The sequence below is a fragment of the Pyricularia pennisetigena genome, chromosome 1, assembly GCF_004337985.1.
Source record: "Pyricularia pennisetigena strain Br36 chromosome 1, whole genome shotgun sequence".
Taxonomy (NCBI): domain Eukaryota; kingdom Fungi; phylum Ascomycota; class Sordariomycetes; order Magnaporthales; family Pyriculariaceae; genus Pyricularia; species Pyricularia pennisetigena.
Genome location: NC_043740.1, coordinates 3,519,451 through 3,541,707, shown reverse-complemented (window position 1 = coordinate 3,541,707; position 22,257 = coordinate 3,519,451). Strand labels below are relative to the sequence as shown.

At 52.9% G+C, this 22,257-nt stretch overlaps 7 protein-coding genes across 7 annotated transcripts; 5 read left to right on the top strand and 2 right to left on the bottom strand.

Moving 5' to 3' along the window:
- Positions 1-121: 121 nt before the first annotated feature.
- On the top strand, positions 122-1,162 carry PpBr36_07607 (uncharacterized protein; the record flags this gene model as incomplete). The annotated part of the gene is made up of 1 exon (XM_029894743.1): positions 122-1,162. One exon carries the CDS (start codon positions 122-124, stop codon positions 1,160-1,162), a length of 1,041 nt encoding a protein of 346 aa, XP_029748580.1.
- An 824-nt stretch (positions 1,163-1,986) lies between these two features.
- On the top strand, positions 1,987-5,169 carry PpBr36_07606 (uncharacterized protein; the record flags this gene model as incomplete). The annotated part of the gene is made up of 5 exons (XM_029894742.1): positions 1,987-2,001; positions 2,095-2,190; positions 2,292-3,036; positions 3,140-3,417; positions 4,492-5,169. The coding sequence occupies 5 exons, from the start codon at positions 1,987-1,989 to the stop codon at positions 5,167-5,169; spliced, it is 1,812 nt and encodes a 603-aa protein (XP_029748581.1).
- A 1,417-nt stretch (positions 5,170-6,586) lies between these two features.
- PpBr36_07605 (uncharacterized protein) lies at positions 6,587-7,306 on the top strand (the record flags this gene model as incomplete). Its single annotated transcript, XM_029894741.1, has 1 exon — positions 6,587-7,306. The coding sequence occupies one exon, from the start codon at positions 6,587-6,589 to the stop codon at positions 7,304-7,306; it is 720 nt and encodes a 239-aa protein (XP_029748578.1).
- A 391-nt stretch (positions 7,307-7,697) lies between these two features.
- On the bottom strand, positions 7,698-9,538 carry PpBr36_07604 (uncharacterized protein; the record flags this gene model as incomplete). The annotated part of the gene is made up of 2 exons (XM_029894740.1): positions 7,698-8,887; positions 8,971-9,538. 2 exons carry the CDS (start codon positions 9,536-9,538, stop codon positions 7,698-7,700), a joined length of 1,758 nt encoding a protein of 585 aa, XP_029748579.1.
- A 1,274-nt stretch (positions 9,539-10,812) lies between these two features.
- PpBr36_07603 (uncharacterized protein) lies at positions 10,813-12,068 on the top strand (the record flags this gene model as incomplete). The annotated part of the gene is made up of 2 exons (XM_029894739.1): positions 10,813-10,863; positions 10,968-12,068. 2 exons carry the CDS (start codon positions 10,813-10,815, stop codon positions 12,066-12,068), a joined length of 1,152 nt encoding a protein of 383 aa, XP_029748576.1.
- A 3,522-nt stretch (positions 12,069-15,590) lies between these two features.
- PpBr36_07602 (uncharacterized protein) lies at positions 15,591-15,686 on the bottom strand (the record flags this gene model as incomplete). Its single annotated transcript, XM_029894738.1, has 1 exon — positions 15,591-15,686. The coding sequence occupies one exon, from the start codon at positions 15,684-15,686 to the stop codon at positions 15,591-15,593; it is 96 nt and encodes a 31-aa protein (XP_029748577.1).
- Positions 15,687-17,254: 1,568 nt separating this feature from the next.
- On the top strand, positions 17,255-21,316 carry PpBr36_07601 (uncharacterized protein; the record flags this gene model as incomplete). Its single annotated transcript, XM_029894737.1, has 6 exons — positions 17,255-18,142; positions 18,207-18,316; positions 18,385-19,971; positions 20,040-20,138; positions 20,206-20,787; positions 20,866-21,316. 6 exons carry the CDS (start codon positions 17,255-17,257, stop codon positions 21,314-21,316), a joined length of 3,717 nt encoding a protein of 1,238 aa, XP_029748574.1.
- Between the last annotated feature and the right edge of the window lie 941 nt (positions 21,317-22,257).

Genomic DNA, 22,257 nt, shown 5'->3' with positions numbered 1-22,257 from the left:
AACCGACGTTGCCCCATCTCTCTTTCATCTATCAGCATAGCATCAAACAACAGATTCCACTGGGTGGAGTGGACCAGCAGCCCGTGTCCAGGTACCCGCCGTCCACTACTCCCCTGCCAAAATGCACCAACGACAGTCCGCCAGGTCAACCCTACTTTTCACCATTCTGCTCGCTGCAACTAGCGCATCAGCAACAGCAGCTAGTCCAAGCAAAAGGACGGAATGCATCACCTCCCGCCCCTCTGAGCTCATATCTGTTGCGGCATGCGGCCACAAGGAGACCCTTCGCCAATGCTTCTCCAACCCGGACCATTACGGCTGGGGAGTCAACGCTCAGGCCCAGGACCTGAAAGTCTGCTTCCTCAACGCTGGCTGCACCCCAGAGGCCGCGCAGATAGAGGCAGAATGGACCATCCGCCGATGCGATGAGGGTCACAGAGACCTCCGCAAGCGCCGGGATCCGCAAGAGCCGATATCTCCGCCCGCGGTCCCGATTGCCGCCCGGATGTATGACTCGCTGGCACCCACACCGACGCCCACCGCATACGTTGACGCCCGCAGTGATGGCATGTTCGCCAAACGACAGGACCAACCGCCTCAACCCACTGCACAGCCGCAGCTGTTGGGTGGTTTTATGCTCTTCGAATGCTACAGCACGGCGACGACCAGGCAGGAGGTGTGCACGATGGCCCCGGGTAGTAGCCGACAGGAGTGTGCCGAAGCCGACGTGCCATACTACAAGTGCATAGACGGCAAGATCTGCCGTCCGGACGACAAGGGACTCCCGGGCTGCGTGGATGCTACCGAGAAGATCACGACGTCCGGTTTCGTCGTGGCCGGCATCCTGGGCATCACCATTGTTGTGGCCACAATCACCATCTGCACCTGCTGCATCCGCGACCGCAACGCCAGCAGGCGGCTGCGCAAGGCCAGCGAGCTGGCCGCCGTGCAGCGCCAGGCCCTCGCCAATGCTACCAAGCCGAGGCCGACCATAGATGTGCGCACCGTAAGCAGCAGCAGTGAGCCGCTGATGGGTGGTGGTGGTGGTGCTGCTGCTGCTGATGGTGTCGCGCAGACTGAAGGTGCTGCATACGTTTCGCCACACCCAGGGGCACAGCACGACCCATTTTCTGAGAGCGTGCCATACCACGACCGTAGATGAGTCATACAAGCATTAGAGCTTCCGATCTGTTGTCACCTGTTTTGTTTTTGAAGCACCAATAGTGGCGTTGCATGATTCGTGGGAAATAAGCGTACGATTTTGGGACTATGATTCACGCTAGACATAGAACTCCATTTAAAGGCATTATAATTGAGAATCGTTTCGATCTTGACTTTGATTTATGACGACAGTTTGTATACCCAGCCATAAGAAAAAAAAAAAAAAAATAGATAAAAAAAATCACCAAATAACAGCAAAGCATACTTGAGCCCTGTGCACATAGTGCATATCAAGTCTAGTCAAGCCAACGGTTATACGTCTCAAACCCAGGCACCTATGTACAGATGACATTTGTAAAGTCCCTTGTTTCCATCATGCTATTCTTGTCCAAGCATCAAAATGCCAGTCGCTGCACCCCGGCCGGCTGGTACTGCGCCCCCACCCACAGGCGTTGTGCTTTAGCTTGGCCCCACCCAGAACCCTTCTCCCGCCATTTCAATGACAGGTTCCGTCATTTCTTGGGCGCCGCAATTCGGAGTGACGGTGTACGACAAAAGCAACAACGATACAGATACAAAACAAAATAATTCAGGGTGAATCTTTGTCTGTTGTACTCTATAGTTGCAAACACTTTCGTTTTTCTCCCACAGATTCAAGGTGCTTACAGACTGAGAATCTCTCGCATTTGCTTCCTCGATACTTGCCACATCGTTGTTTACTTGGGCGCCGTTACGCCATTTTTGAGGAACTTGCTCCCCCTCTCCCTGGACCTAAGGAAACGAACGGCCTACAGAAGGGGCGGTCAGAGAGATAACCTTTCCGCTATGTGCCGGTTCCTGGTAAGCAAAGACACTCGAGTTTGCGAGAGTAAAATAAATGCCATTACTTCAGGTCTGAATACAAATTCTGATGCAACTCTGTCTTCACTACAGGTATATAAAGGAAGCGATGAAATTTTGCTTTCCAAGCTGATCCTCGAACCAACTCATTCGATCCTCAAGCAGTCCTTTGATTCACGGCTTCGCTTGGTTAGTCTTACCTGGCCTGAGTCTAGTTCCAAGGCCCGTCCTGCCTAACTCCGACGACCTGAATACAAGCTGACCAGTCTCGGTGGAAACTCCGTATCTAGGATACCCGTCGTGGACAAAACAATGCAGATGGCTTCGGCATCGGCTTCTACACCCACCCCAAGCTTGGCGCGGCTCCCTGCCTCTTCACCTCGACTACGCCCGCATGGAACTCGCCGAATCTGAACCGGCTAGCGAGCAAAACGGCCTCGCGTCTTATATTCGCCCACGTGCGCGCCACGACAGAGGGCTCCATCTCCGAGGACAACTGCCACCCTTTCTACCACGGCAGCCTGATGTGGATGCACAACGGTGGCCTCGGCGGCTGGAAATACATCAAGAGGCGGCTTGGCGAGCGTCTAGCTGACCGGTGGTACCTGGGCGTCGTGGGCGGCACGGACAGCGAGTGGGCGTTCGCCCTGTTTCTGGATACGCTGGAGCGTATGGGATACGACCCGAGCGCGCAGCCTGAAAAGGGGTTCGGACCTACTGTTTTGCGCAGGGCCATGCTCAAGACCATTGAGCTGATCAACGAGCTCATCGACGACATACCGGAGAGCATCATCCAGGCTGAGAAGGTGGACACGCGCAGCCTGCTCAACTTTGCCCTCACGGACGGGCACAGCATCATCTGCACAAGATATGTGAGCAGCGCCACCGATGAGGCTGCAAGTTTGTACTACTCTTCGGGCAGTCAGTGGGAGAATAGGCCATCGCCCGAGGATGAGTGCAATTTTCAGATGGAGCGGCGCGATAAGGGTGCCGATGTTGTCCTTGTCGCTAGCGAGCCGTTGACGTTTGAGAGGGGTATGTCTGACTTTGATTCTGGGCTCTTTTTTTTTTTTTTTTTTTTTTTTTTCGGGTTGCGTCATTAGTAGGTGGCTGCCTCTTGCTAACATTTTTGTGACAGAAAATTGGGTCAACGTACCTACAAACTCAATTCTCACCATACACGGTCAAACAGTCATGGTGCATCCGATCATAGATCAGTTCTCTAACCACAACCCTTACCACACAAGGTCTGCCGCCTATGTGCAGACGAAGGGTCTGTCGGCGAACGAGAAGCTTGCCGTGGCCCCAGCGCTAGAGGACGCAGCCAGAGTCTCCCCCTCTGCCATTGCCGCTGAGGCCTTGCAACGGCGCCTCCAGGGATCTGCAGCCCAGGCTCCTCTCCCATATCAGCCGCGGGTGCGGCCGCCTATAGATTCCTCCTTGGACTTGCGCTCTGTGACACCATCCAAAGTACAGCAACGACATTCCTCTCCTAACCCTCCATCTCAGGGTAATATCAAGAAGAAGAGAAGGTCGCTGAATGCCCTGGGACGGCCGCATGGTGACTCGACCCGAGACCAAGACTCCGGGTCAGAACCGACTACGCCGTCTGAGGAACCCCCGCGGAATAACTTTGGCGATCCAAACAAGATTGCGCAATACTTCCCGGAGCTAACTTTGTCCTGAAAAAAAAAAACGTACTTTTGTTGCTGTTTGGAGCAGGCGTATATGCTGTTTTGATACCCATCCCGCCCCGGCTGTCGTTTGTTGAGTCGCATCGGATGGAGCTCCGGAGACGGAGCCTCACCGTTTCTGCTTTGGTTTCTAGAATTAGACTTGAACGACTAGATTTGGTCTACCTACCTAGTGCCAGTGCCTCAAGAAGGCAGTCAGCTAGTGTATTCTAAGTTTTTATAGATGGCTTTTCTGCGCCCTCTACACGTCCACTTCGCCAGTGACACATTCTGTGTAGGGGGTTTTAGGGGGTTTACTGATAAATATTACTGGCATGCGATGATTTTGTGCTCTGTATTTTCTCTTCCGTTTGGTGGTGGTTTTGGCACCCCGTTCTTCAAGTTTCGCTCTCTCGTTCTTGCCGCCCTTTATTTTCTAGCACCAAGCGTAGGTGACCCGTTCGTCATTACCCTATTGTCTGCTTACAATTAATCAATCTGAAAAGGCAAGTCAATGTCTGCTCCAAATTTAGACTGCCAGGTCGCCAAGGACAGTACTTCGGGTAGGATGCTCGCGAGAAAATAATTAAAATCATTATACTCAAGCATAATTCCTCGTCACTTTTATGCCGCAGCGTACACAGCAAAGCAAAGCATGTGCAACCTCGCGATCCTGACTCACCGGTGCCGCCACATGGACCTGTTCAAGATCAACTGCCCCGCCGAAGACGACGCGACGACGTGCCCACCGGCGCGACAGACCATCCTCGGCCGCTACCGGTCGGCGCTCCTGTGCACCGCCTGCGTCACGTTCTAGGCGGGGAGCGGCGGCGGCGGCGGCCACGAGGACGCGGCGGCGCGGCGGACGGCCTCGGCGCGGCGGGACCTCGACGTCTGGCGGCCGTGGGTGGCGGAGCACGCCAAGTCGGTCTGGAACTGCGCCTGGTTCGACAGGGACGAGGACATTGACCGCATCGACCGGCTCGACTTTTGCAGGGCCCGGCTGGGGCGGCGCATGATGGTGCAGCCGACGTACCTCTTGTACCACGACGAGCGGGAGGAGGACCTCGTCGCGGCGCAGCAGAGGTGGACTGCGGAGCTGGGCGTCGTGATGAGGCCGCTGCGCTATCATCTGTTGCCGATGGAGGAGCACCTGATCAGGGTCGAGGAGGAGGCCAGGAGGCGGGAGGCGGCGCGGCTTGCTGCTGTTGCTGCTGCGGGTCGTGTTGATCGGGCTGATGGCCGTGCGAATAGAGGGCGTGGTGGTGATGAGAGGGTCGCTGATCCGCCCAGGGAGAACCAGAATGGTGACGGGGCTGCTGGCGTGCCCCCGAATAATGACGCCGAGCAGGAGAGGCTTCGCAGCCCACAGGACCCAAGCGGTAGGAGTGGCGTCACCGAGGAGATAAAAGCTGATGGAGCTACAACTAATAGAACTGGAGATTCGCCTTCGTCACCTATCGAGGACGATTTGGAGATTTCGCGGCCGGATTGACACTCGCAGTGCGGAATCTCAAAAAGCTCCTAATCCCCTCCCTGCCTGGACGCACCGGTTGATAATATGGTCAGGGGCATTTAGGAAACTCTATACCTTCAACTACAAGCGCATAGATCCAAGACAGAAACCAAGTAAGAAAGAGAGAGGCTTGCAACAGTGCGCGACTAATCGTGTTGGATCAAAAAAGAAAAAAAAAAGTAGAAGCACAGCCTGTTCCTCTGGACCGACCGATCTGGCTGACATCTTTTCATTAAAGTCCAGGGCCGCTAAGATGTAAAAGCACCTGACGCAGCCATCAATTCTTTCGGACCAAAATTACAACGTTGACAAACACAATCCATAACAGGCTTTTTTTTCCTGTCCATACCTGCCGTATTTTCTCTTTAGTTGTAGTCTCCATTCCATATACCTACGGCATTACCAAAGTGCTTCCCCTTCCCCCTCTTCTCTACCTGCCTCCGGTCAGCATTTTTGGCCTTTCACCCGTTGACTGCCTCTTTTCCTTGAAATTAGCACCACTTTAACTACAGCTCTCTCCTTGCAATATAATTCTACCAGCTGAGCACTCTGGCAATTGCCAGCCGACGAGAAAAGACCTCGCCCCTCTCCTCGGGTTTAAATACCTGTTAAGAGCCACGATATTCAGTTTTTTTTTTATCCCTCTCTTGAGAGTAGTAGCTGCGACAGCACTCGACATCTTCAGTGTCCCTTGTAAGAACGGGGAGACTTGAGGTCTTTTGAAAAGCATAAAACAGATGATTTCACCGGGTCTAGCATATATTCCATTGAGTTAGCTGGATGGATAGAGTTGGCCCCGTACACACCTTGATGATAAAAGCTGCAGAATGTCAGCCGAAAATGCGCCACGTTGCGCGCATTTAGCCCCAGGTAGAAATTTTTTTTTTTTGTTTAGCAGCATCATCTGGAACGACAAGCGGCTAGGATGCACACACCGTCTGCGACGATGCTTGGCACTCCTTGGATTTGAAGGGAGCCTCGGCTACACTGAGAACGAGTGCTATTGTCTGGGGGTTTTCTAGGGGGGGAAATATCACGGGAAGAGTATCAGATGATGTGTGTCAAATTTTGCTTGTCGAATTTGAACCGCAATGGGAAATCTTTCCTTGCCATTCTCGGCATAACGCTGTAGAAGCAAGAGAGCTGAGCCGATTGCTTTTTTTCTTCTTCTTTTTCTTCTGAGTTCTGCTTAGCTTACACCAGAGCTAGTACTATTCTAGTAGCTCAGCTGTAGGAGCAAGGCCGAGCTCCAAGCCACCAAACCTACAGTTCAATTCGTCCTTCCAACTCCAAGCTCCCGTCCATTTCCCATCTTTATCAATCCCCGGTGCGCGCCTCGTCGCCTCCCCGCGAACAAGATCTCCATGGGAACACCATATACTCCACCGTGAACAGAATGTCGTCGACAGCCAGCTTCCCTCGCTTTAGCTTACTGCCTGCCGAATTGCAGATCCAGATCTGGAAGGAAGCGCTTGCTCCCGTCGCCGTATTAAGCCTCTACATGCGCCGTCAGACTGGCGGCGGCAGCGGCGGCGGCAGCAAGCAACATGGGGCCGCACAGCCGCCCCAGCTCGCCGTGGCCCTCTACGGGGCCAAGCCGCACAAGGCAGGGCTGTCTTGCAAAACCGCGCGGGTCATCATGGAAGAGACGTATGTCACGCCCCTCCGGCGGCTCGCGAGCGCCAACGCCTGCTGGGTGAACCTGGACAGGGCCGTCCTCCACATCAGCGAGCCCATGGACACGGCCAAGATCCTGGACGCGCTCGAGCCCGCCGACCTGCCGCGGATCAGACACATCGCGCTGGCGTGGCGGTCGGAAAAGTACGGAAACATGGTCACGGCGTGCAAGGCCATCGCCGCCCGCTGCAGGAACCTGGCGACCTTGACTTTCAACCCCTACTACTCCCGGTACTCGGCTCAGGAGTGTCGGTGCCGCGTCATGGACGAGCAGATCACGGCGTTTTATGCCGCCATTCCCGACTACACCGAGTCGCCGTGGTGGGACTTTTCCATGGATCTGCTGCAGGCCAGGTCGCGGCTGCTGCCGTATTTCAAGAATCCGCGCCCAAAGATGCATCTGGTGCCGTTCCATGTCGTCAACTGCGATCCCGAGTGACGGGTCGTCTTTGAATAAATGGACGCACTTGAGTTGAGCTGGGTGACTTTTGGGAGATGTAATCTTTGACATGTCCCCTGTTCTCCCTGGAGTGAAGTTGGGATGTTCGTTTTGTCTCGCGAGCTGGCAGCCTTCTGTAGTATGCCCAAACGCCCCAAACCTTGACTCTCTTCGTTGGCTGATGGACTGCAAATATCGTTTGAACAGCTTTTCAAGGCCCAAGTGTAAATACGCGTGGTCAAGTATGCTAATCAGTTCCCATAATCTGCATGATTGCGCCCACGTATGTGTAGATCAGCGTACTTTCATCCAGAAAAAATTGTTTGCTTTGGTTCTAGATGGCATAGATTTATCGGCCTACAAATGTGGTCAACAAATAACCATCATCTAGCTACTGTCGTTGTAGACTCTGCAGCAAGGGCTCAAGCACCCGCCGCTTCTCGGCAAGTACCTCAGCCTTCGCCACCTCGGCATCCCTCGCCTTTTGTCTCAACTGCTCCAGGTGTCCCGGATCGATCACCCCCGGTTCCGGCTTGGTGTACACGGGCCTGACGGTGAAGCGGCCCATGATCTGTCCCATCCCGTATGCCTTGCCTGTGATCTCGCCCTGCTTGATCTTCTTGTCGTCGTCCTCCAGCAGTACCGCATTCGTGATGAAGTTGGTGGTGATACCAGGCATCACCTGGAATGGGAAGCCACCCCAGTCCATCTCGACGCGCCCGGACTTGCGGACGATCATCTTACCCACGTAACCCACCGTTTCTGGGTAAGGGTTCAGGGGATCATCCTCGTTGTCGTCTTCACCCTCTCCGTTCATGGCGTCTGCCTTCTTCTCCCCGTCCGTCAGATCGACCGTCTCGCCGACATCCATAGTGACAACGTCGTCGTCGACCGGTTCGTCCTTAACGATGCTCTTGGGCTTTGGCCTGTGCACGACGCGAAGTGGAGGCAGCGTGGGGGGGAATTGGAAGAGGTAAAGCCGACCGTCCTTGGAGTCGCCTTCCGGTCGAGGACCAAACTCCTTGAGCAGCATCGAGTATTGCCTCTCCCTTGTCTCCTCCTCCCTGCTCTGGTAGACCTTGACTTTGGGTTTCTTTTTCTCCTCTTCCTCCTCCTCCTTGAATTTCTTCTCGGCTTCAGCCGCACGCTGCAAGCGCTTGTCGTCGATCTCAGTGACCTCGACAAACTTGCCATGCTCGTCCTTGACCTTGACCTTGCGGTTGTCAGATGCTCCCGGCCAAACCTTGCCATCGTCCTTCATTTCGATGTCTCCGTCAGGGGTCCTGACGGGGCTATCATCCACCTCCTCGACGATGCCCGCGGCTGCCTTCTCCTTGGCCACCATGTCTGCTGTGGTGGCGACGACGAGCTCCTTCTTTTGCGGCTCGCGTCGGGTGATACCCATGGGCATTACCTCACGTTTCCGCGGCGGCTGCCTGGATGATGAGGCGCCCTCCTTGGTTTCCTCCTCCTCGTAGTCGTCCATCATCGGCCCGCTGAACATGTCGGCGTTGAGCCGATTGGACTGGTCGCGGTAACCACTCGACTTGAATCCCGAGTCCGTCTTGAAGCCAGATGAAGCTAGTGATACAAAATACTGCCGTTAATCACGTGGGATCTCGAGTGGACAGGTAAAACCAGCAACAACAATGCAATAGACCTACATGCTCCAGGGTTTCCAAAAATAGAGTTGCCAGCAGTATACCTGCGATCGAACCCGCCGCGGCCCATCGCGTCACCTCTTCCTCGAGCCCGGCGTCCTCGGCCCCGGGCACGCTGCAAGCGCTGATCTTCGGCGAGCTTGATGTTCTGCTTCCGCAGCTCCTCCTGCGCAAGGCGCTCCCGCTCCGCATCTCCACGCCGCACGGCCCGTGGCTTGAACTTGGATCCGCTGGACGCGGCACTGCTGCTGGCCGCCACGGACGCTCCCCTGGCCCGCGTTGATGCCACGCCTCGGGTTCTGGGTACTGGTGCCGGTGCCGGTACCGCTGCCGCTGGTGCGTCCTCCATCGTGCTGCTGCCACCGCTGACATCTGGTGTAGATGTTGGCTCTGGTGCCGGTGTTGGTGCTGGTGGTACCACTATCTCGGTGCTCTCAACGGCAGCGTCGCCAGCCTGATCTTCGTTCCCTGCCGAGGCAGCGGTCGAACCCCCTCTCCCAACAGCGGCCCCGGCTCGAGCAGCCCGGCCCCGACCCCTACCCCGCCCTCTGGGCCGCCCGGTAGGCGCCATCTGATATGTTTGCAGTTACCCCGAGCTTGCAAAGCTGTGTGCCCTGTGACTGATTGTTTTTTTTTTATTTTATTTTTTTTTTAAAAAAAAAATAAAAAAAAAAAAATTCCTAGTCAATTCGCAGTTTCGTCCTGGGCAGGATTACCCTCATCTAGCCAGCGGGAAATTTTTTACCGCCTATGAGAAGCCTTCTTACCCAATCCTGACAATGAGATGGCCAAGGTTGTGCAGGGTGGTTTTGACTAGGGTAACAGCCACCAGGTTTTTCTGCGTCAGACGCGTCGCGTCGGGCTATGAAGTGATCAAATCGATGCTGGGAAGGGAAAAAAAAATGCGGCACACTTCAAAAGCTGCCCGTAACCCACTTTTGATTGAGTCGTAATTGTAACAAAGGTAACACTGACTTATGCGGGGTCGTTGGCAATGTGACCGGCTTGCAGGGTTAGGGTTGCTGTTTTCACTATTGCGCCTTCTTTTCCTCTTATGGCTTTGAGTAATTTCTATTACCTAAAATTTAGCGCCCATGCTCACGATGCCCTGGTACTGCCCGAACAAATTGGTGCCCCGAGCAAAGCAGCCCCCCTCTGTTAACCAGCAGCAACTTGAATCCCACACAGTGATTGTCTGCAAAGTGCATTTCATAGCCAAACGATCAAAACATACGTACCCAGGACAAGTATCAACCTCAACAAACAGGTGCAACGATCGCGTGGAATTGCTTTCTTTTTTTCTAAATCTTAGGGACGGGCAGCAAGCAAGCACCTTGACGTTTTGCCGCTACCCAATTTGCCCCCAAAGAAATGGACGGTTGCTTTTACATGGGCGGTATGAGTGCGTGCAAAGGATTTAGGGGACATTTCAGCCGTGATGAGTACTTGTTAGATTGTGATTATGGTTATAAATAGCTTCCGTTCAGTTCGAGAGGGGAAGGGGACAGCTGCAATGGCCAAATAGGTCACAGATTTGGTGGAAAACTACTATGAGTAGGTAATTGAACCTCCCAATCGACATTCTTACTGGGTGGGGTAGAAAGTGGCTGCTAGCTAACTGAGGTGGCTGCCAAAGGGGCTCCCAACAAATTACGTTTCGTAGGCGTCAAAAACATGGACTTGAACCGTACATGAGCTTGTCCACGAGAACAAGTGCCAAGCCATGGTTGAAACGCAACTTTCTGAACTTTACAAGGTATTGAGCGTTGACCTGTTGTACTGTGTTGCGTACGTGGTATATACCACGGGATGGAGAGATATTGTTCTCTGACTGGGACGGACGCCATGTTCATTCCCCCCAAAATCAAGCTCCAGTCTCTAGCCGCTGACGTCCCCGTTCGCCTGCGGAGCCAAGCTTTCACGGCAGGTCCACCATAAGAAACGGGAAACAAGCAACAAGATAACCACAACAAATAACACCACATAGCTATATTTTACAGCCCTGCTGGTGCTGGAGCTGGTACTGGTACTGGTACTGGTACTGGGTGCTTGCTGCTGCTGCTGCTGCTGCTGCTGCTGCTGCTGCCATGCCGTCAGCATCTCCATTCCCTGCTTCCACAGCCACCGCAGGCGAGGGCCGTGTGGTGGCCAAGCTCCTACCCTCGGGCGTCTCGGGCATCGAGAAGCTCGCGTACCGATATCCACTCAAGCTCATCACACCCCCGCGGCCCACGGACCGGCAGAGTGTGCTCGTCTTCCTGCTGTCCTACGGCGGCGGCCTCGTTGCCGGCGACCAGGTCGTGCTGGACATGGACGTGCAGGCCGGCGCGAGGGTCAGCGTCGTGACGCAAGGGTACACAAAGGTCTTCAAGTCGCCGAGCCGCGACGTCGTGACCCGCCAGGAGCTGCGGGTCCGCATCGCCGACGACGCCGCCCTCTGCCTGCTGCCCGACCCCGTCCAGCCCTTTGCCGACAGCGTCTACGAGCAGGTCCAGACCTTCCGCTTGGCCACATTGCGCTCGTCCCTGTGCATGCTGGACTGGGTCTCGCAGGGCAGGGCCGCGCTCGGCGAGGAGTGGGATTTCAAGCGCTGGGCGGGGCGGAACGAGGTCTGGGCCTGCGCTGCCGGTGGTGCCAAGGATGAAACAGACAGGCTGCTGGTGCGGGACGCCATCGTGCTCGATCATCAAGGCGCGGCCAAGTACGCCGAGTCGCTGAAGGCGTTGATGCAGGGCAACGGCGTCTTTGGCACGCTGATACTCCGGGGCCCGCTGATGGGCCAGCTCGGGGAGTTCTTCCTGTCAGAGTTCGCCGCGCTTCCGAGGCTCGGGGCGCGGGATTTTAGGACACCCGAGGCGGTGGCCAAGGCGGCGGCGGCGGGCCCCGCGAAATCGCCCCTGGAGAAGTGGCGGGCTGCCAGGCTGGACATGGAGCGGAGGCACAAGGTGCTCTGGTCTGCTGCCAACGTGAGAGGCTGCGTCACCGTCAAGTTTGGTGCCGCCGAGGTCGAGGGGGGTAGGGAGTGGATCGGCAGCATGCTCGAGCAGGATGGGAGTGTGATCGAGCATTTTGGAGCTCACGCATTGCTATGTCTCCGTTGATGAGATTTATCCTTTCTTGGTCTTGTGGCCTCTGCTGGCCAACGCAGCGTCATTGTTTCCTGTTGGAAACTGGGTGGCAGTTCTGCGTCTACAGTCATTGTTCCGTGTGACAACGGACATGATATCAACCGGCGGAGTAGATATTGACTGAGCTGCTGGCGATTGATGGATGGGGGCACGCTAAGCTGTTCTAGCTGGGCAGAAACACCCAGCGTGCCGACTTGGACATTGTTCATGTTGCATGTCCAGGTACAGCTCGTGATGGTAGCAAAGGAAGTGAGAGGCATATATACTAGAACTAAATCTAGAGGCTATGGCAGTCGGCATGCCGACAACTCTAGGGTTATGGGCTAACCCGCAGCCAAGGGGCGTTAGGGTATCCGGGTCTAATGCAAGCTGTACACCTTTTTTGTGCAGAATCTACGCGATCAACAGAAGTTGGTCGGCTTACATGCCGAACGCTACCCGGTAGACGATGGATGTTTTATGATATAAACCATGTCCCATTACCAACCCCCTCTCCAAGATCACCGATGCGTGCATACGCGCTGGAATTTAGACTTCTGACACCCCAGTCCAAACCTTGGTGATGATTTCTATGGTTCACATGCACAAAATGCATAGTTGTTTACGGCAACCAGGCAGGGAATTATACTTAGTTAGGTCGTTTTTTTCGTATTATTCCTAGACCTAGTCGTTTACCCCCCCGAAAACTCTGACCCCCCGCAGCCTAACTGTCCAATGTTCTCTGCCTGCTTGCTATCATTTGATCTGCCGGTAGTTGCGCCGAAACCCAACTTCGCATCCCTGTTCCATCCCCTTTCCGAGCACAAGCAGCCCGATTGCCGAAGACGAAGCCTTCTCCATGTCTTTTAGTGCAGAGAGAGTGGCATGTCCTAAATGACGATGATATACGCTTACTGGACCCGTATTTTGCTCTTCGAACCAGGATATCAAATAGCATTGGAGCGTAAATGATTCAGAAACTACAGGGCCCATCACAACGCGGTCTCGTCACGAGGCAACTGGGCGGGTGCGAGCTGATATTGTTACCTCTGCATACAGCGGTCATGACACAAAGCTCATGAGGTCCCAAGATTTGCAAGAAGGAAGTCCTGCTCATGGGTCATTGTCCCACAGCGCGCCCCTCTACCATAGTGGGCGTATCGCCACCATGAGGCACAGACACTTTTTTTTTTTTTTCTTGCTCCTGTTTCCAGCCTCACGGCCTCACCGTAAACAAGGCCTAAAGGGACCCAGTCAAGACCAACAGAGAATCCTGGGGCCCTTGTCGACTCACTGCCCTGCCCATATTAGTGGCCTTTCCAAATATTGTGCTCTTCTGGTCTTCATCATTTCAGAGTGTACAAGATAGAAGAGCGCATGACCGTGAAGCAAGGCCCCCCTTGGGCATCACAAACCCACAAGGTGAGCAGAGAGGGCGGGGATAATTTTCCTCGGTGTGGGCGTTGGTTCTCCCCTTGCGCGTCCGTTTATTTTGCTAAAAGTCGTTGTTGGTGGGACGTCTCGGTGAAAGGACCTTGGGGCCAAGACGCTAGCTAATTGGACCCAAACTGAACAGGAGATAGAAAAACAAAACACGATTTTTTTTTTTGTCTCCACACTTCCAAGACTTTGCTGACCTGATTTTGGCGAACTTTTCACCAGACACAAAAAAAAAAAAAGAAGGCTTTTGGAGACTGCCGATTTTCGATCTTCGTTCTGCCAAGGGGCTGAGAGCCGACCAGCCGGTCCATTGGATACTCACCGTACCTGATCTACCTCTTGCGGGTGTCATAGATGCCCAAAGATCCATATTCAAGGTGACAATCATGGCAGTTGGTGGCTCCGGGTGGATGTTGGTTAGGACTTTTTTTTTTTCTTTCGTCTTTCTAGCCTAAGCTGGCTGGTGCTGACTAAAATCCAATGTCCCTGACAGCAAATACGCAAGCCAGCACGATAAATCGGACATTGGATGAAGCGCCGTGGTGGGGTAGAGGCTGATTCAAGAATAAAATCACATGACCGAGGTACCCCAGCTTGCCCAGCAGCCCAGTTACTTGGTTCAGTCCTCCCCCCCAATCGCTTATGACTGACTGATACAACATTGGAATCAACCCAGGGCAAAGTTGACTGATTGCCAAGCTATGTAATAGTGAATTAACGCTGGTAGAGCCAGGCCAGTAAGGTATTCATATGTAGATACTTTATTAAATACCCCAGTTGGGTATACGTAACGGTACCTTACGTATACTCTTGTATTGTGGCTACCTCTCCGATTGATTAGCGCCAATCTGCAAGCCTAGCCAGTCGTGTAACGAATGCTAGGATTTATTCTCTGGGCGATTGATTTTTGCTTCTGGACGATTTGATCTTGCAAATGACTGGCCAATCCCCGGAAAGCTACCCTGACGTTTGAGATAACGGACGAACAGCAGCTTGCCACTAGTGGAGGAGCTGTTCGTGACCATTCATTTTAGCTTAGCCCGGCGCTGGACCCTCCCTACAGGGAGTACCTACAGCTAAACGAGACGAGCGGGTTGGTCCCCAGGGAAGAAATGAGGCTTGAAGCCAGCTACCCCATCGTGTGTACTCAGCTGAGCGATGGCTGATGGGAACAGGAGAAAGAGCACACGAAAAAAAAAAAAAAAAAAAAAAAAAAAAAAAAGTATGAATGACCCACCCACTTGGAAGCGATCGCTGGAAAATGGAGCTTCTGCCAACCTCCAACTTCAAGTGAAGGCAGGGAAAAACTGGGGCCCAATCGAAGACAGGTGAGCAGGCTATTGTGGTAGATCAAGTTACCAAATGTCGGTCAGAGTCGACACTAGGTTATCGTTCCCGGTAAATCTACCATAACATTCAAAAGTCCGTGGCAATCGGCCAGAAACTGCAGGGGTTTATTTGCCTCGTGACAGCATCTGGCATGGCGGCTTGCTTTTTCAATCCATGGATTACTCTTGGCTGGGGATCTGACCAGGCTGTCCGCCTCAAGGGGAAAAAAAGAAGAAGAGAGAGAGAGAGAAAATAAATAAATAAATAAATGCCTCGGATCTTGCGGCTTTGATTTGATTTTGACTTTAATTAATATTACTGTTAATGCTATAGTCTAGTGTCTACTCCTCCATTTTCCCTCTTTCTTCTGCCTCCCCGCACAAAACGACGAAAGAGGACCGGGAGCCTCCCACGTATCAAGCGAGCAATTATCAATGTCATAAGTCACCCACCCACTCAAAAAAAGCTAAGGAAAAAAAAATTGCCCACTTTCTCAGGATTCACGGGCCGGCCGGCAAATTTTTTTTTTTTTCGTCTCTGATCTTTCGCACAACAAAAAACCCCCCAGCTATTTGAGGGTCTCGAAGATGTCCGTTCGTGCAAACTATTTGATGTTGTGGATAATGCATGCAATGAATGCAACTCGTAACGAATGATTTTTTGATTACCTACTGAACAAATATTTTCTCGGCTCTGAAATCGTTGTAATGCACGATCCCAGGATTAGAGTTGTACTATATTGATTTCTCACTGGCAGTGGTGGCTTGGAAGCGAATGGATCAATCTTGACCAGATCCCAGCGTGCGCAAACCCCTGCTCGTACCCGATGAAACGGTCAGACATCCAGTCAGGTACTTTGCTAGACTGGAGTTGGTGACGGGGGTTGGCAAAGGTCTCTCTTCGTCACGCGCATGTAGCTTTTGGACCTTGGTACCCTTAGCCTGCAGATCTCCATGGGTTTTTGGACAGTGCGGTCGACGCAGGACGCCCCCTCTCCCCCGCCGCCATCTCCAAGCCGCAGAGGTCAAGGCCAATTGACCCGTTTGTGCAACACGTTGTCTACCAGCTGTAGTTTGGGCGGGATTGATTGGCGGCAGAAACGGAGGGCTGGCGTTGACCCCGAAAAGAGATACCACATCAATCAACCTGTCTCACAAGCGATGCATAGCTGTGCTAGAAGGGGCCCAGAACGAAAAAGAAACCCGGAATTGCTTCTTGCTGACGATGCCTGCCTGCTTGGGCTTGGGGTAGGTACCTTGCTAACTGACCGCCCATCCCCACTTGATAAGTTAGAGGAGACAAGAAAACGGAAAGAAAAAAAAAAAAAAAAAAAAAATACCGACAGCGTCGTCAGCCAATAGAATTAATAGCTGCGCTGGAGAGACTTCTCCGCCGCCGATTCAACCAGGTCTGCTCGGGACTCTTTTTTTCCTTTGATTGCTCTGCTACCCTTTTATATATTTTTTTATTATTATTATTTCATTTTATCCTTTTTGGAACAAGAACGGCACACATCAGCAAACACATCAAGTCCAACAGAGTTAAAGCTTCGTCCCATCTGCGCTCTTGGCCGCCCGCAACGCCCCAAAGCCATGTTCGGTTGTTAGGCCAGTCGCGTCGCCCCGCTGTTTGATCCAGCCTGTCAGGGAAGAAAAAAAAGTTCAGAAAGAAAGAAACCGCGCCCACGCCCAGGGTGCCTGTCACGATAGAACAGACCTGACTAGAGACGGACCAGACGCCCACGTAACAGGTCCTTATTAACAAAGTCTTGCGCACGACTGTAGATCCGCGTCCGCCTTGCTACCTTGTTGCTTTCTGCCGAGCTTGGGCTACGATCGACCACAGACCTCGCAATCCCCAACCAAGCGCCTCCGTTTTGCAATTTTCGCCTTCTCCATCTTGCGACGACACGCCAAACCGTTTGGAGGGTGATATCCATTTCTCAGACAAAAGGTTACTTGCGAGGTCACTTGGCTGCTGCTGCCCCTTGAGTACCTTACTTCCGATCCTGGTCGGGCCTCGCCTACCCACGTTCCTTTTTTTTTTTTTTTTTTTTTTTTTTTTTTTTTTTTTTTTTTTTTCTCTTCCTCGCCTTCCACTTCGACGCCCCCCCTGGTGTGTGTACTGTAACGCTCCTACATACCTTGCCGCTCTTTAGGTACCGCACCTCAACCGCGCATACCCGAAGCCCACCCGCGGCCCCGGCTTCAATCTCATCTTTGCCTGTCCCTGCTTCATTCCGATCGGGCAGTAGGCAACTTCGCCTGATGAAGTGCCTTTCGATAGCATACGCTTGCGCAAACCTTGTCTGACATTTGTCGCCGCAGCTGCACAGCACAACTTTCGCCCTGCCTCGGCCGTCTTGATGTACCTCTCCAGACATACTTCGACTTCTCCCTACACCCTGAAGCATGGACCACGGCCCGGACCCTAAGCGGCCACGGCTTGGGCAAGAACCCAACTCATCGTGGTCCTCCGCAAGGCCGGCGTATCCTACTTACACTACTCTCCCACGTCTCCCTGAACAACCGTCTGGTCAACCGCACCAGCACCAGCACCAGCATCAACATCAACATCAACACCAACACCAACACCAGCAACACCAACACGCCCCTCACAACCACTACCCTCGGAGCACCGATTCTCCAGCCCTGCCGCCGTTACTTACGACTCCATACCCCAACAACCGCTCCCATGAGGCGGATCCGTACCCTGCCCGGCATTCCCAACCGCCACAGTCACCGGCGCATCCTCCTTACCAACCAGCCTATTCGCCGCGCGAGTCGCCAGGTGGTGGTGGTATGAAGCGAGATCCCGACGAACACTTGCCCCATCCGAATAATCGCCGCCAGAATTCGACAGGAAATGCGCCCGAACAACATCCGGTGACTCCTCACGGTCTTCCCACGCATGGCATACAAGCGCAGTCTCCCGCACCCCCTCCGCCTGCGCAGCATCCGCAGCCACCACATCGAACCCAACATCAACAACCTCTCCCTCAACAGCCGCCACCCATCGACGACCGGAGACAACCGAGCTTCGATAACGGCCAGTCTGGACCCATGTTTCGCCAGCAGCAGAGCTATGCGCAGCCGCCGCCGCAGCCGCCGCCGCCGCCACCGCCTCATCCCCCTCAAACACACAATCACGCGCACATCCAGTCGCCGTATGAGCAGTCTCCAACCCATAATATGTACTCTACTACACCTTACCAGACCAACCAGGAATTCAGCCCATATGGAAGTGCTTCGTCGGTTGCGGCCAACAAACAGAGGCCCAAGCACCAGCGCGCGTCCCAGGTATGTTATCCTTGTCGGCAGTGTTTTGTGACCTGATATGAAGTTAACAAGCGGTGGCGCATAGGCTTGCGATCGGTGCCGGCATCTCAAGGCGAAGTGCGATGAGCAGAAACCATGCAAGAACTGCAAAGAGAAAAACGAACCTTGCAACTATAAGGAGCCCATAGTTAAACAGTACGAGCTAAACATGCATCCCCGCTTTAAGTTGCGCAACCACAAAGCTGACTTGATCCGCCTCCTAGACAAGACAAGGTTCAGACGGAGCTCCTCGAGGCGGTCACTAGCATGAGTACGAGTTTTGCCGACATAAAATCATTGATTTCGGGGGTCGATTCGCGTCTTAGTACGCGTCTTACGAATCTCGAGGAAGCGATGAGGACCATAGTCGCTGTGATCAGGCCTGGTGCCGCGCAACCCTTCCCTTTGTCGGTCAAAAGGGAGCTGAGCGGAAGCGAGGATACTGCTTCAAATGGACCGCACGAATCCCCAAATTCGGGCCGCGGCGAGCCGGTTGGAAGTCCTCAGGTGCCCATATTAGGGCCTACTGACAGGCAGCAAGCATCCGAGGCAGCTTATCCAGCAATTACTGAAGAGTTGGTTTACTCCAAGGAGGCTGAGCAACCAATCGCGCCTGTTATTATGGACGACGACATACCAGATGTACCCCCTGGCTCTCCGGTACCTGCGGGAAAACCTGCGATTCCAGAAAACCACACGACAGGAACCGGCAATTTGCTCATGTGGCCAGCCATTCAAAACCTCGTGGGCCACCTTTTGGTGGAATATGGCATCAAATACCCGAAAACCTACCCCCTCACCATCGAGGAAAACAGGGGCCTGCTACATTTGTACGGCCGAGGAGAAGGGAGCAAAAAAAGGCCGGGCGGGAGGGAGGTTCCCAACGACTTTGGATTTCTCACGTCTGCCTATCCCGAAGACGTAGCACCATCGCCATCATCCAACAATGAATGGGGCTGGATTGATTCTACGGAAACAGCGCCTTTTAGTCCACAGAATCATCCTCCAACGCCCGAAACGAAGGCCCCTTCTCGAAAGACAATGGGAGGCCTTAGGCTCGACCATCATTATGTGTGGAAGCTTGTCGAGAGCTATAAGGATAATATGCAGAATATGCACCCCATTATTTTGCCCAAGGATCTGGACGCACTGATTAAAAACTTTCTCGAAAGCCTTCCCACGGTTTACGTAGCCAAAGCTGCCAGGCCGCCACCAATCGCAGGCTTTGCCGCAAAACATGAGATGGTGGGTGAGAAACGGAAACGAGAGGATACAGACGACGGTTCGGAACCCAAGGTTGCGCATCAAAAACGGCATGCTCCGTCTCGCCATATCAGCACTGCCGTAGTTCTCTGCATTCTTGCCCTGGGTGAGATCTGTTTACACAAGGACCGTATCCCCGATATTGTTCTCACACATGGCGAGATGCAACAACAAGCTCAGGGTTCCTTTAGCTCTCAGTCCTACGGCTCCCAAGGTTCCCCGGCCTCTCGGAACGGCGTGCCACCATCCCCCGTCCAGGGGACACCGCCTTCGGTAACGTCACATCCGACAGGCAGCAGGCGGGCCTCTTTTCAGGGTTCTGCCGGTTCCACCCCAGGGCCTATTAGGAGAAATATCGATGTGATCCCGGGTTTGCAATACCTGGCCAATGCCACCGACATTCTGGGCAATCAAATGGGAGGGACGTCTATATGGCACGTATACGCCAACATTTTAGCTGGTCTTTATTACGGCCAGCTGGGTAGGGTTATGGAGAGTTATTGGCATATCCATCATGCCTGCGTCAAGGCCCAGCATCTTCTTAGGAAGTGAGTCGTTCTCCTTCCCTCTCAAGAAATAGCCAGCTGTATTTGGTCACTAACGCGCTTCTATCAAGCCACTTCTCTCGTCTTACTGCTGCAACAAGAGGCGGAACACAAGACATCAAGGACACCCGGTATTATCTCATCTACTGGACGTGTATGCAACTTGAAAGGTATTTTTCTTTTTTTGGTGAATCTTTGCTGCTTTGTTGTTATTGCTCGTACTGACCAAATTTGCAGCGACATCATCGCCGAGTTGAATTTACAACAGTCGGGCATCAGTAATTACGAGCAGAGCATGCCACACCCTAATCTGGAACACATGATCGAATGTGGTATCGACGAACGTATCGCCTATAGCTACCAGGGACAGCTATGGCTACGGAAGATGCTCAATAAGGCGCACACAATGCTATACGGGCCCAAGCCCGAAAGAAACAAATTCTCGCTAATAAAATTGGTAGGCGTTCTCAAGGACAATCTGACTGAGAACGAACAAACCTGGTGGCCAAGGTTACATGCCCATGATCCCACGACTCCAGCCGACAACATCCTCGACGCCAGGCTGCGAGCCAAATATTGGGGCGCTGTGAACATCATTTGCCGGCCTATCATCAAATCTATCTTAATGCTAGATTATCAGTCGACGCTTGAAGGGCTCGACACGACTGATCCCTTGAACGAGCTTTTGGATCCCAACAACGAGGAGGTTTTAGAAATAGCAAAAATGGGCATCAATGCGCTTATTAATAGCACCAGGGCCTTTCACAATCTTCCTGAACGGCGGTATATTGTCACCAACATCTTTGGTACCGCTCAAGCGTGAGTTTTGGGAACCCCGAACCCCTGTGTGTGTGTTTTTTTTTTCTGGCGCTGACACTCAATGTTTGTTGTTTTTAGCCAATGGGGAAACCTTATTACCCTTGCCGCGGTCTACAAGAGCCAGCACCTTTCACATTTTGTTGACCCTGTGGAGCTCAAGTACCTTTTCGACAAGATGATACAGTTCCTGGAGGTCATCTCGCATCGATCGAGCGGCCTCGAAATGGACGGGAAAATTCTCGTTGGTCTGAGGGACTCTCTGTTTCCCACGAGGGTTTTCCGACCCGGACCGCTCCCGGCTACCACCTCAAATGCGCCCCCTGTGTCAAGTATTCACACGTCAATGGCGACCCAGCCCGTTTTCCAGCCCTTTCCGGTGAGCCCCGTACATAGCAGTCCTGTAGTACCTCAGTTCGGGCCTCAGCCGATGCCCCCGAATGGTCTACCGCCGTTCTCTTACCCTTCCCACCCACCTCAGCCGTCCCATCCAACACAGAACGGAGCAGTGGATGTTCAGGTACCTCGATGAGACTGCTATCCAAAAGGGTGGGACTCGGCATCCGCGCCACGTCGCCGAGGTTCTCTACCAGCAGGAAACAGGACATTGCAGAATGCTCCTGCTAAGCCGCGCTTTCCTTAAGATTCCGCCTTTTTTTTTTGTCATGTTGACACGGCTCGCCCGAAAAAAAGCACATTTGGCGAGCATCAAGGCCGGACTCGACAAGCATATAATAACTTCGTTAATATCTGTCATTGAAAACATCATATTTTCTTCTTTTTTTCGGACTTGGATTGGCTTCCCTGGTTTTCTGGTCGGCATCTTGCTTGCATTGCACATCATTTTTGTTCTTTCATGTTCTGTTTCCTTTCCGGCTTGACAAGATAATGACGGTCTTCCAACGTGGATAGGAGCCGTTTTATGGCAAAGGGAGGAAATATCATGCTCAGCGACGTTTTGTATTCTCTATTTATCTTCTTGGATGAAGCGTACCTGCATACATACCCATTTACTAGGTCGGCTTTTTCTTCGTTTTTTTTTTCTCTTTTTTTGTCTCTTGAGTCGTGTTCCTCAAGCATACTCTAATGGTGGTATATTCGTTTTCTTTTCATATTTATATTGCAAGGCGGTACGAAGTGTTAGCTCTGCGGCGGACAGGTCCGTTGGAAGTACATGTTGCATATAGATGGCTGGTTCAGAGCGGATCGTATTAAATGTTGAAATACTCTGTTGGATAAGACATTCTTTTCTTTCCCCTCCTTTTTGTTCTGGTCTCTGGATCTCTTTATGAGGCAATAGGAACAAGGGTCATCCATCCTTGATCTTTCCAGTCCCCAGAATTGTGCCGAAATCAACCAACGTGAAAGCGAACGCCTCCAAAGCATCATATATTTCTAGTTCCAGGGAACGAAATCTCGAGTTTAAGTCCCTAGACTGAAGGTTTTTTTTTTTTTTTTTTTTTTTTTTTTTTC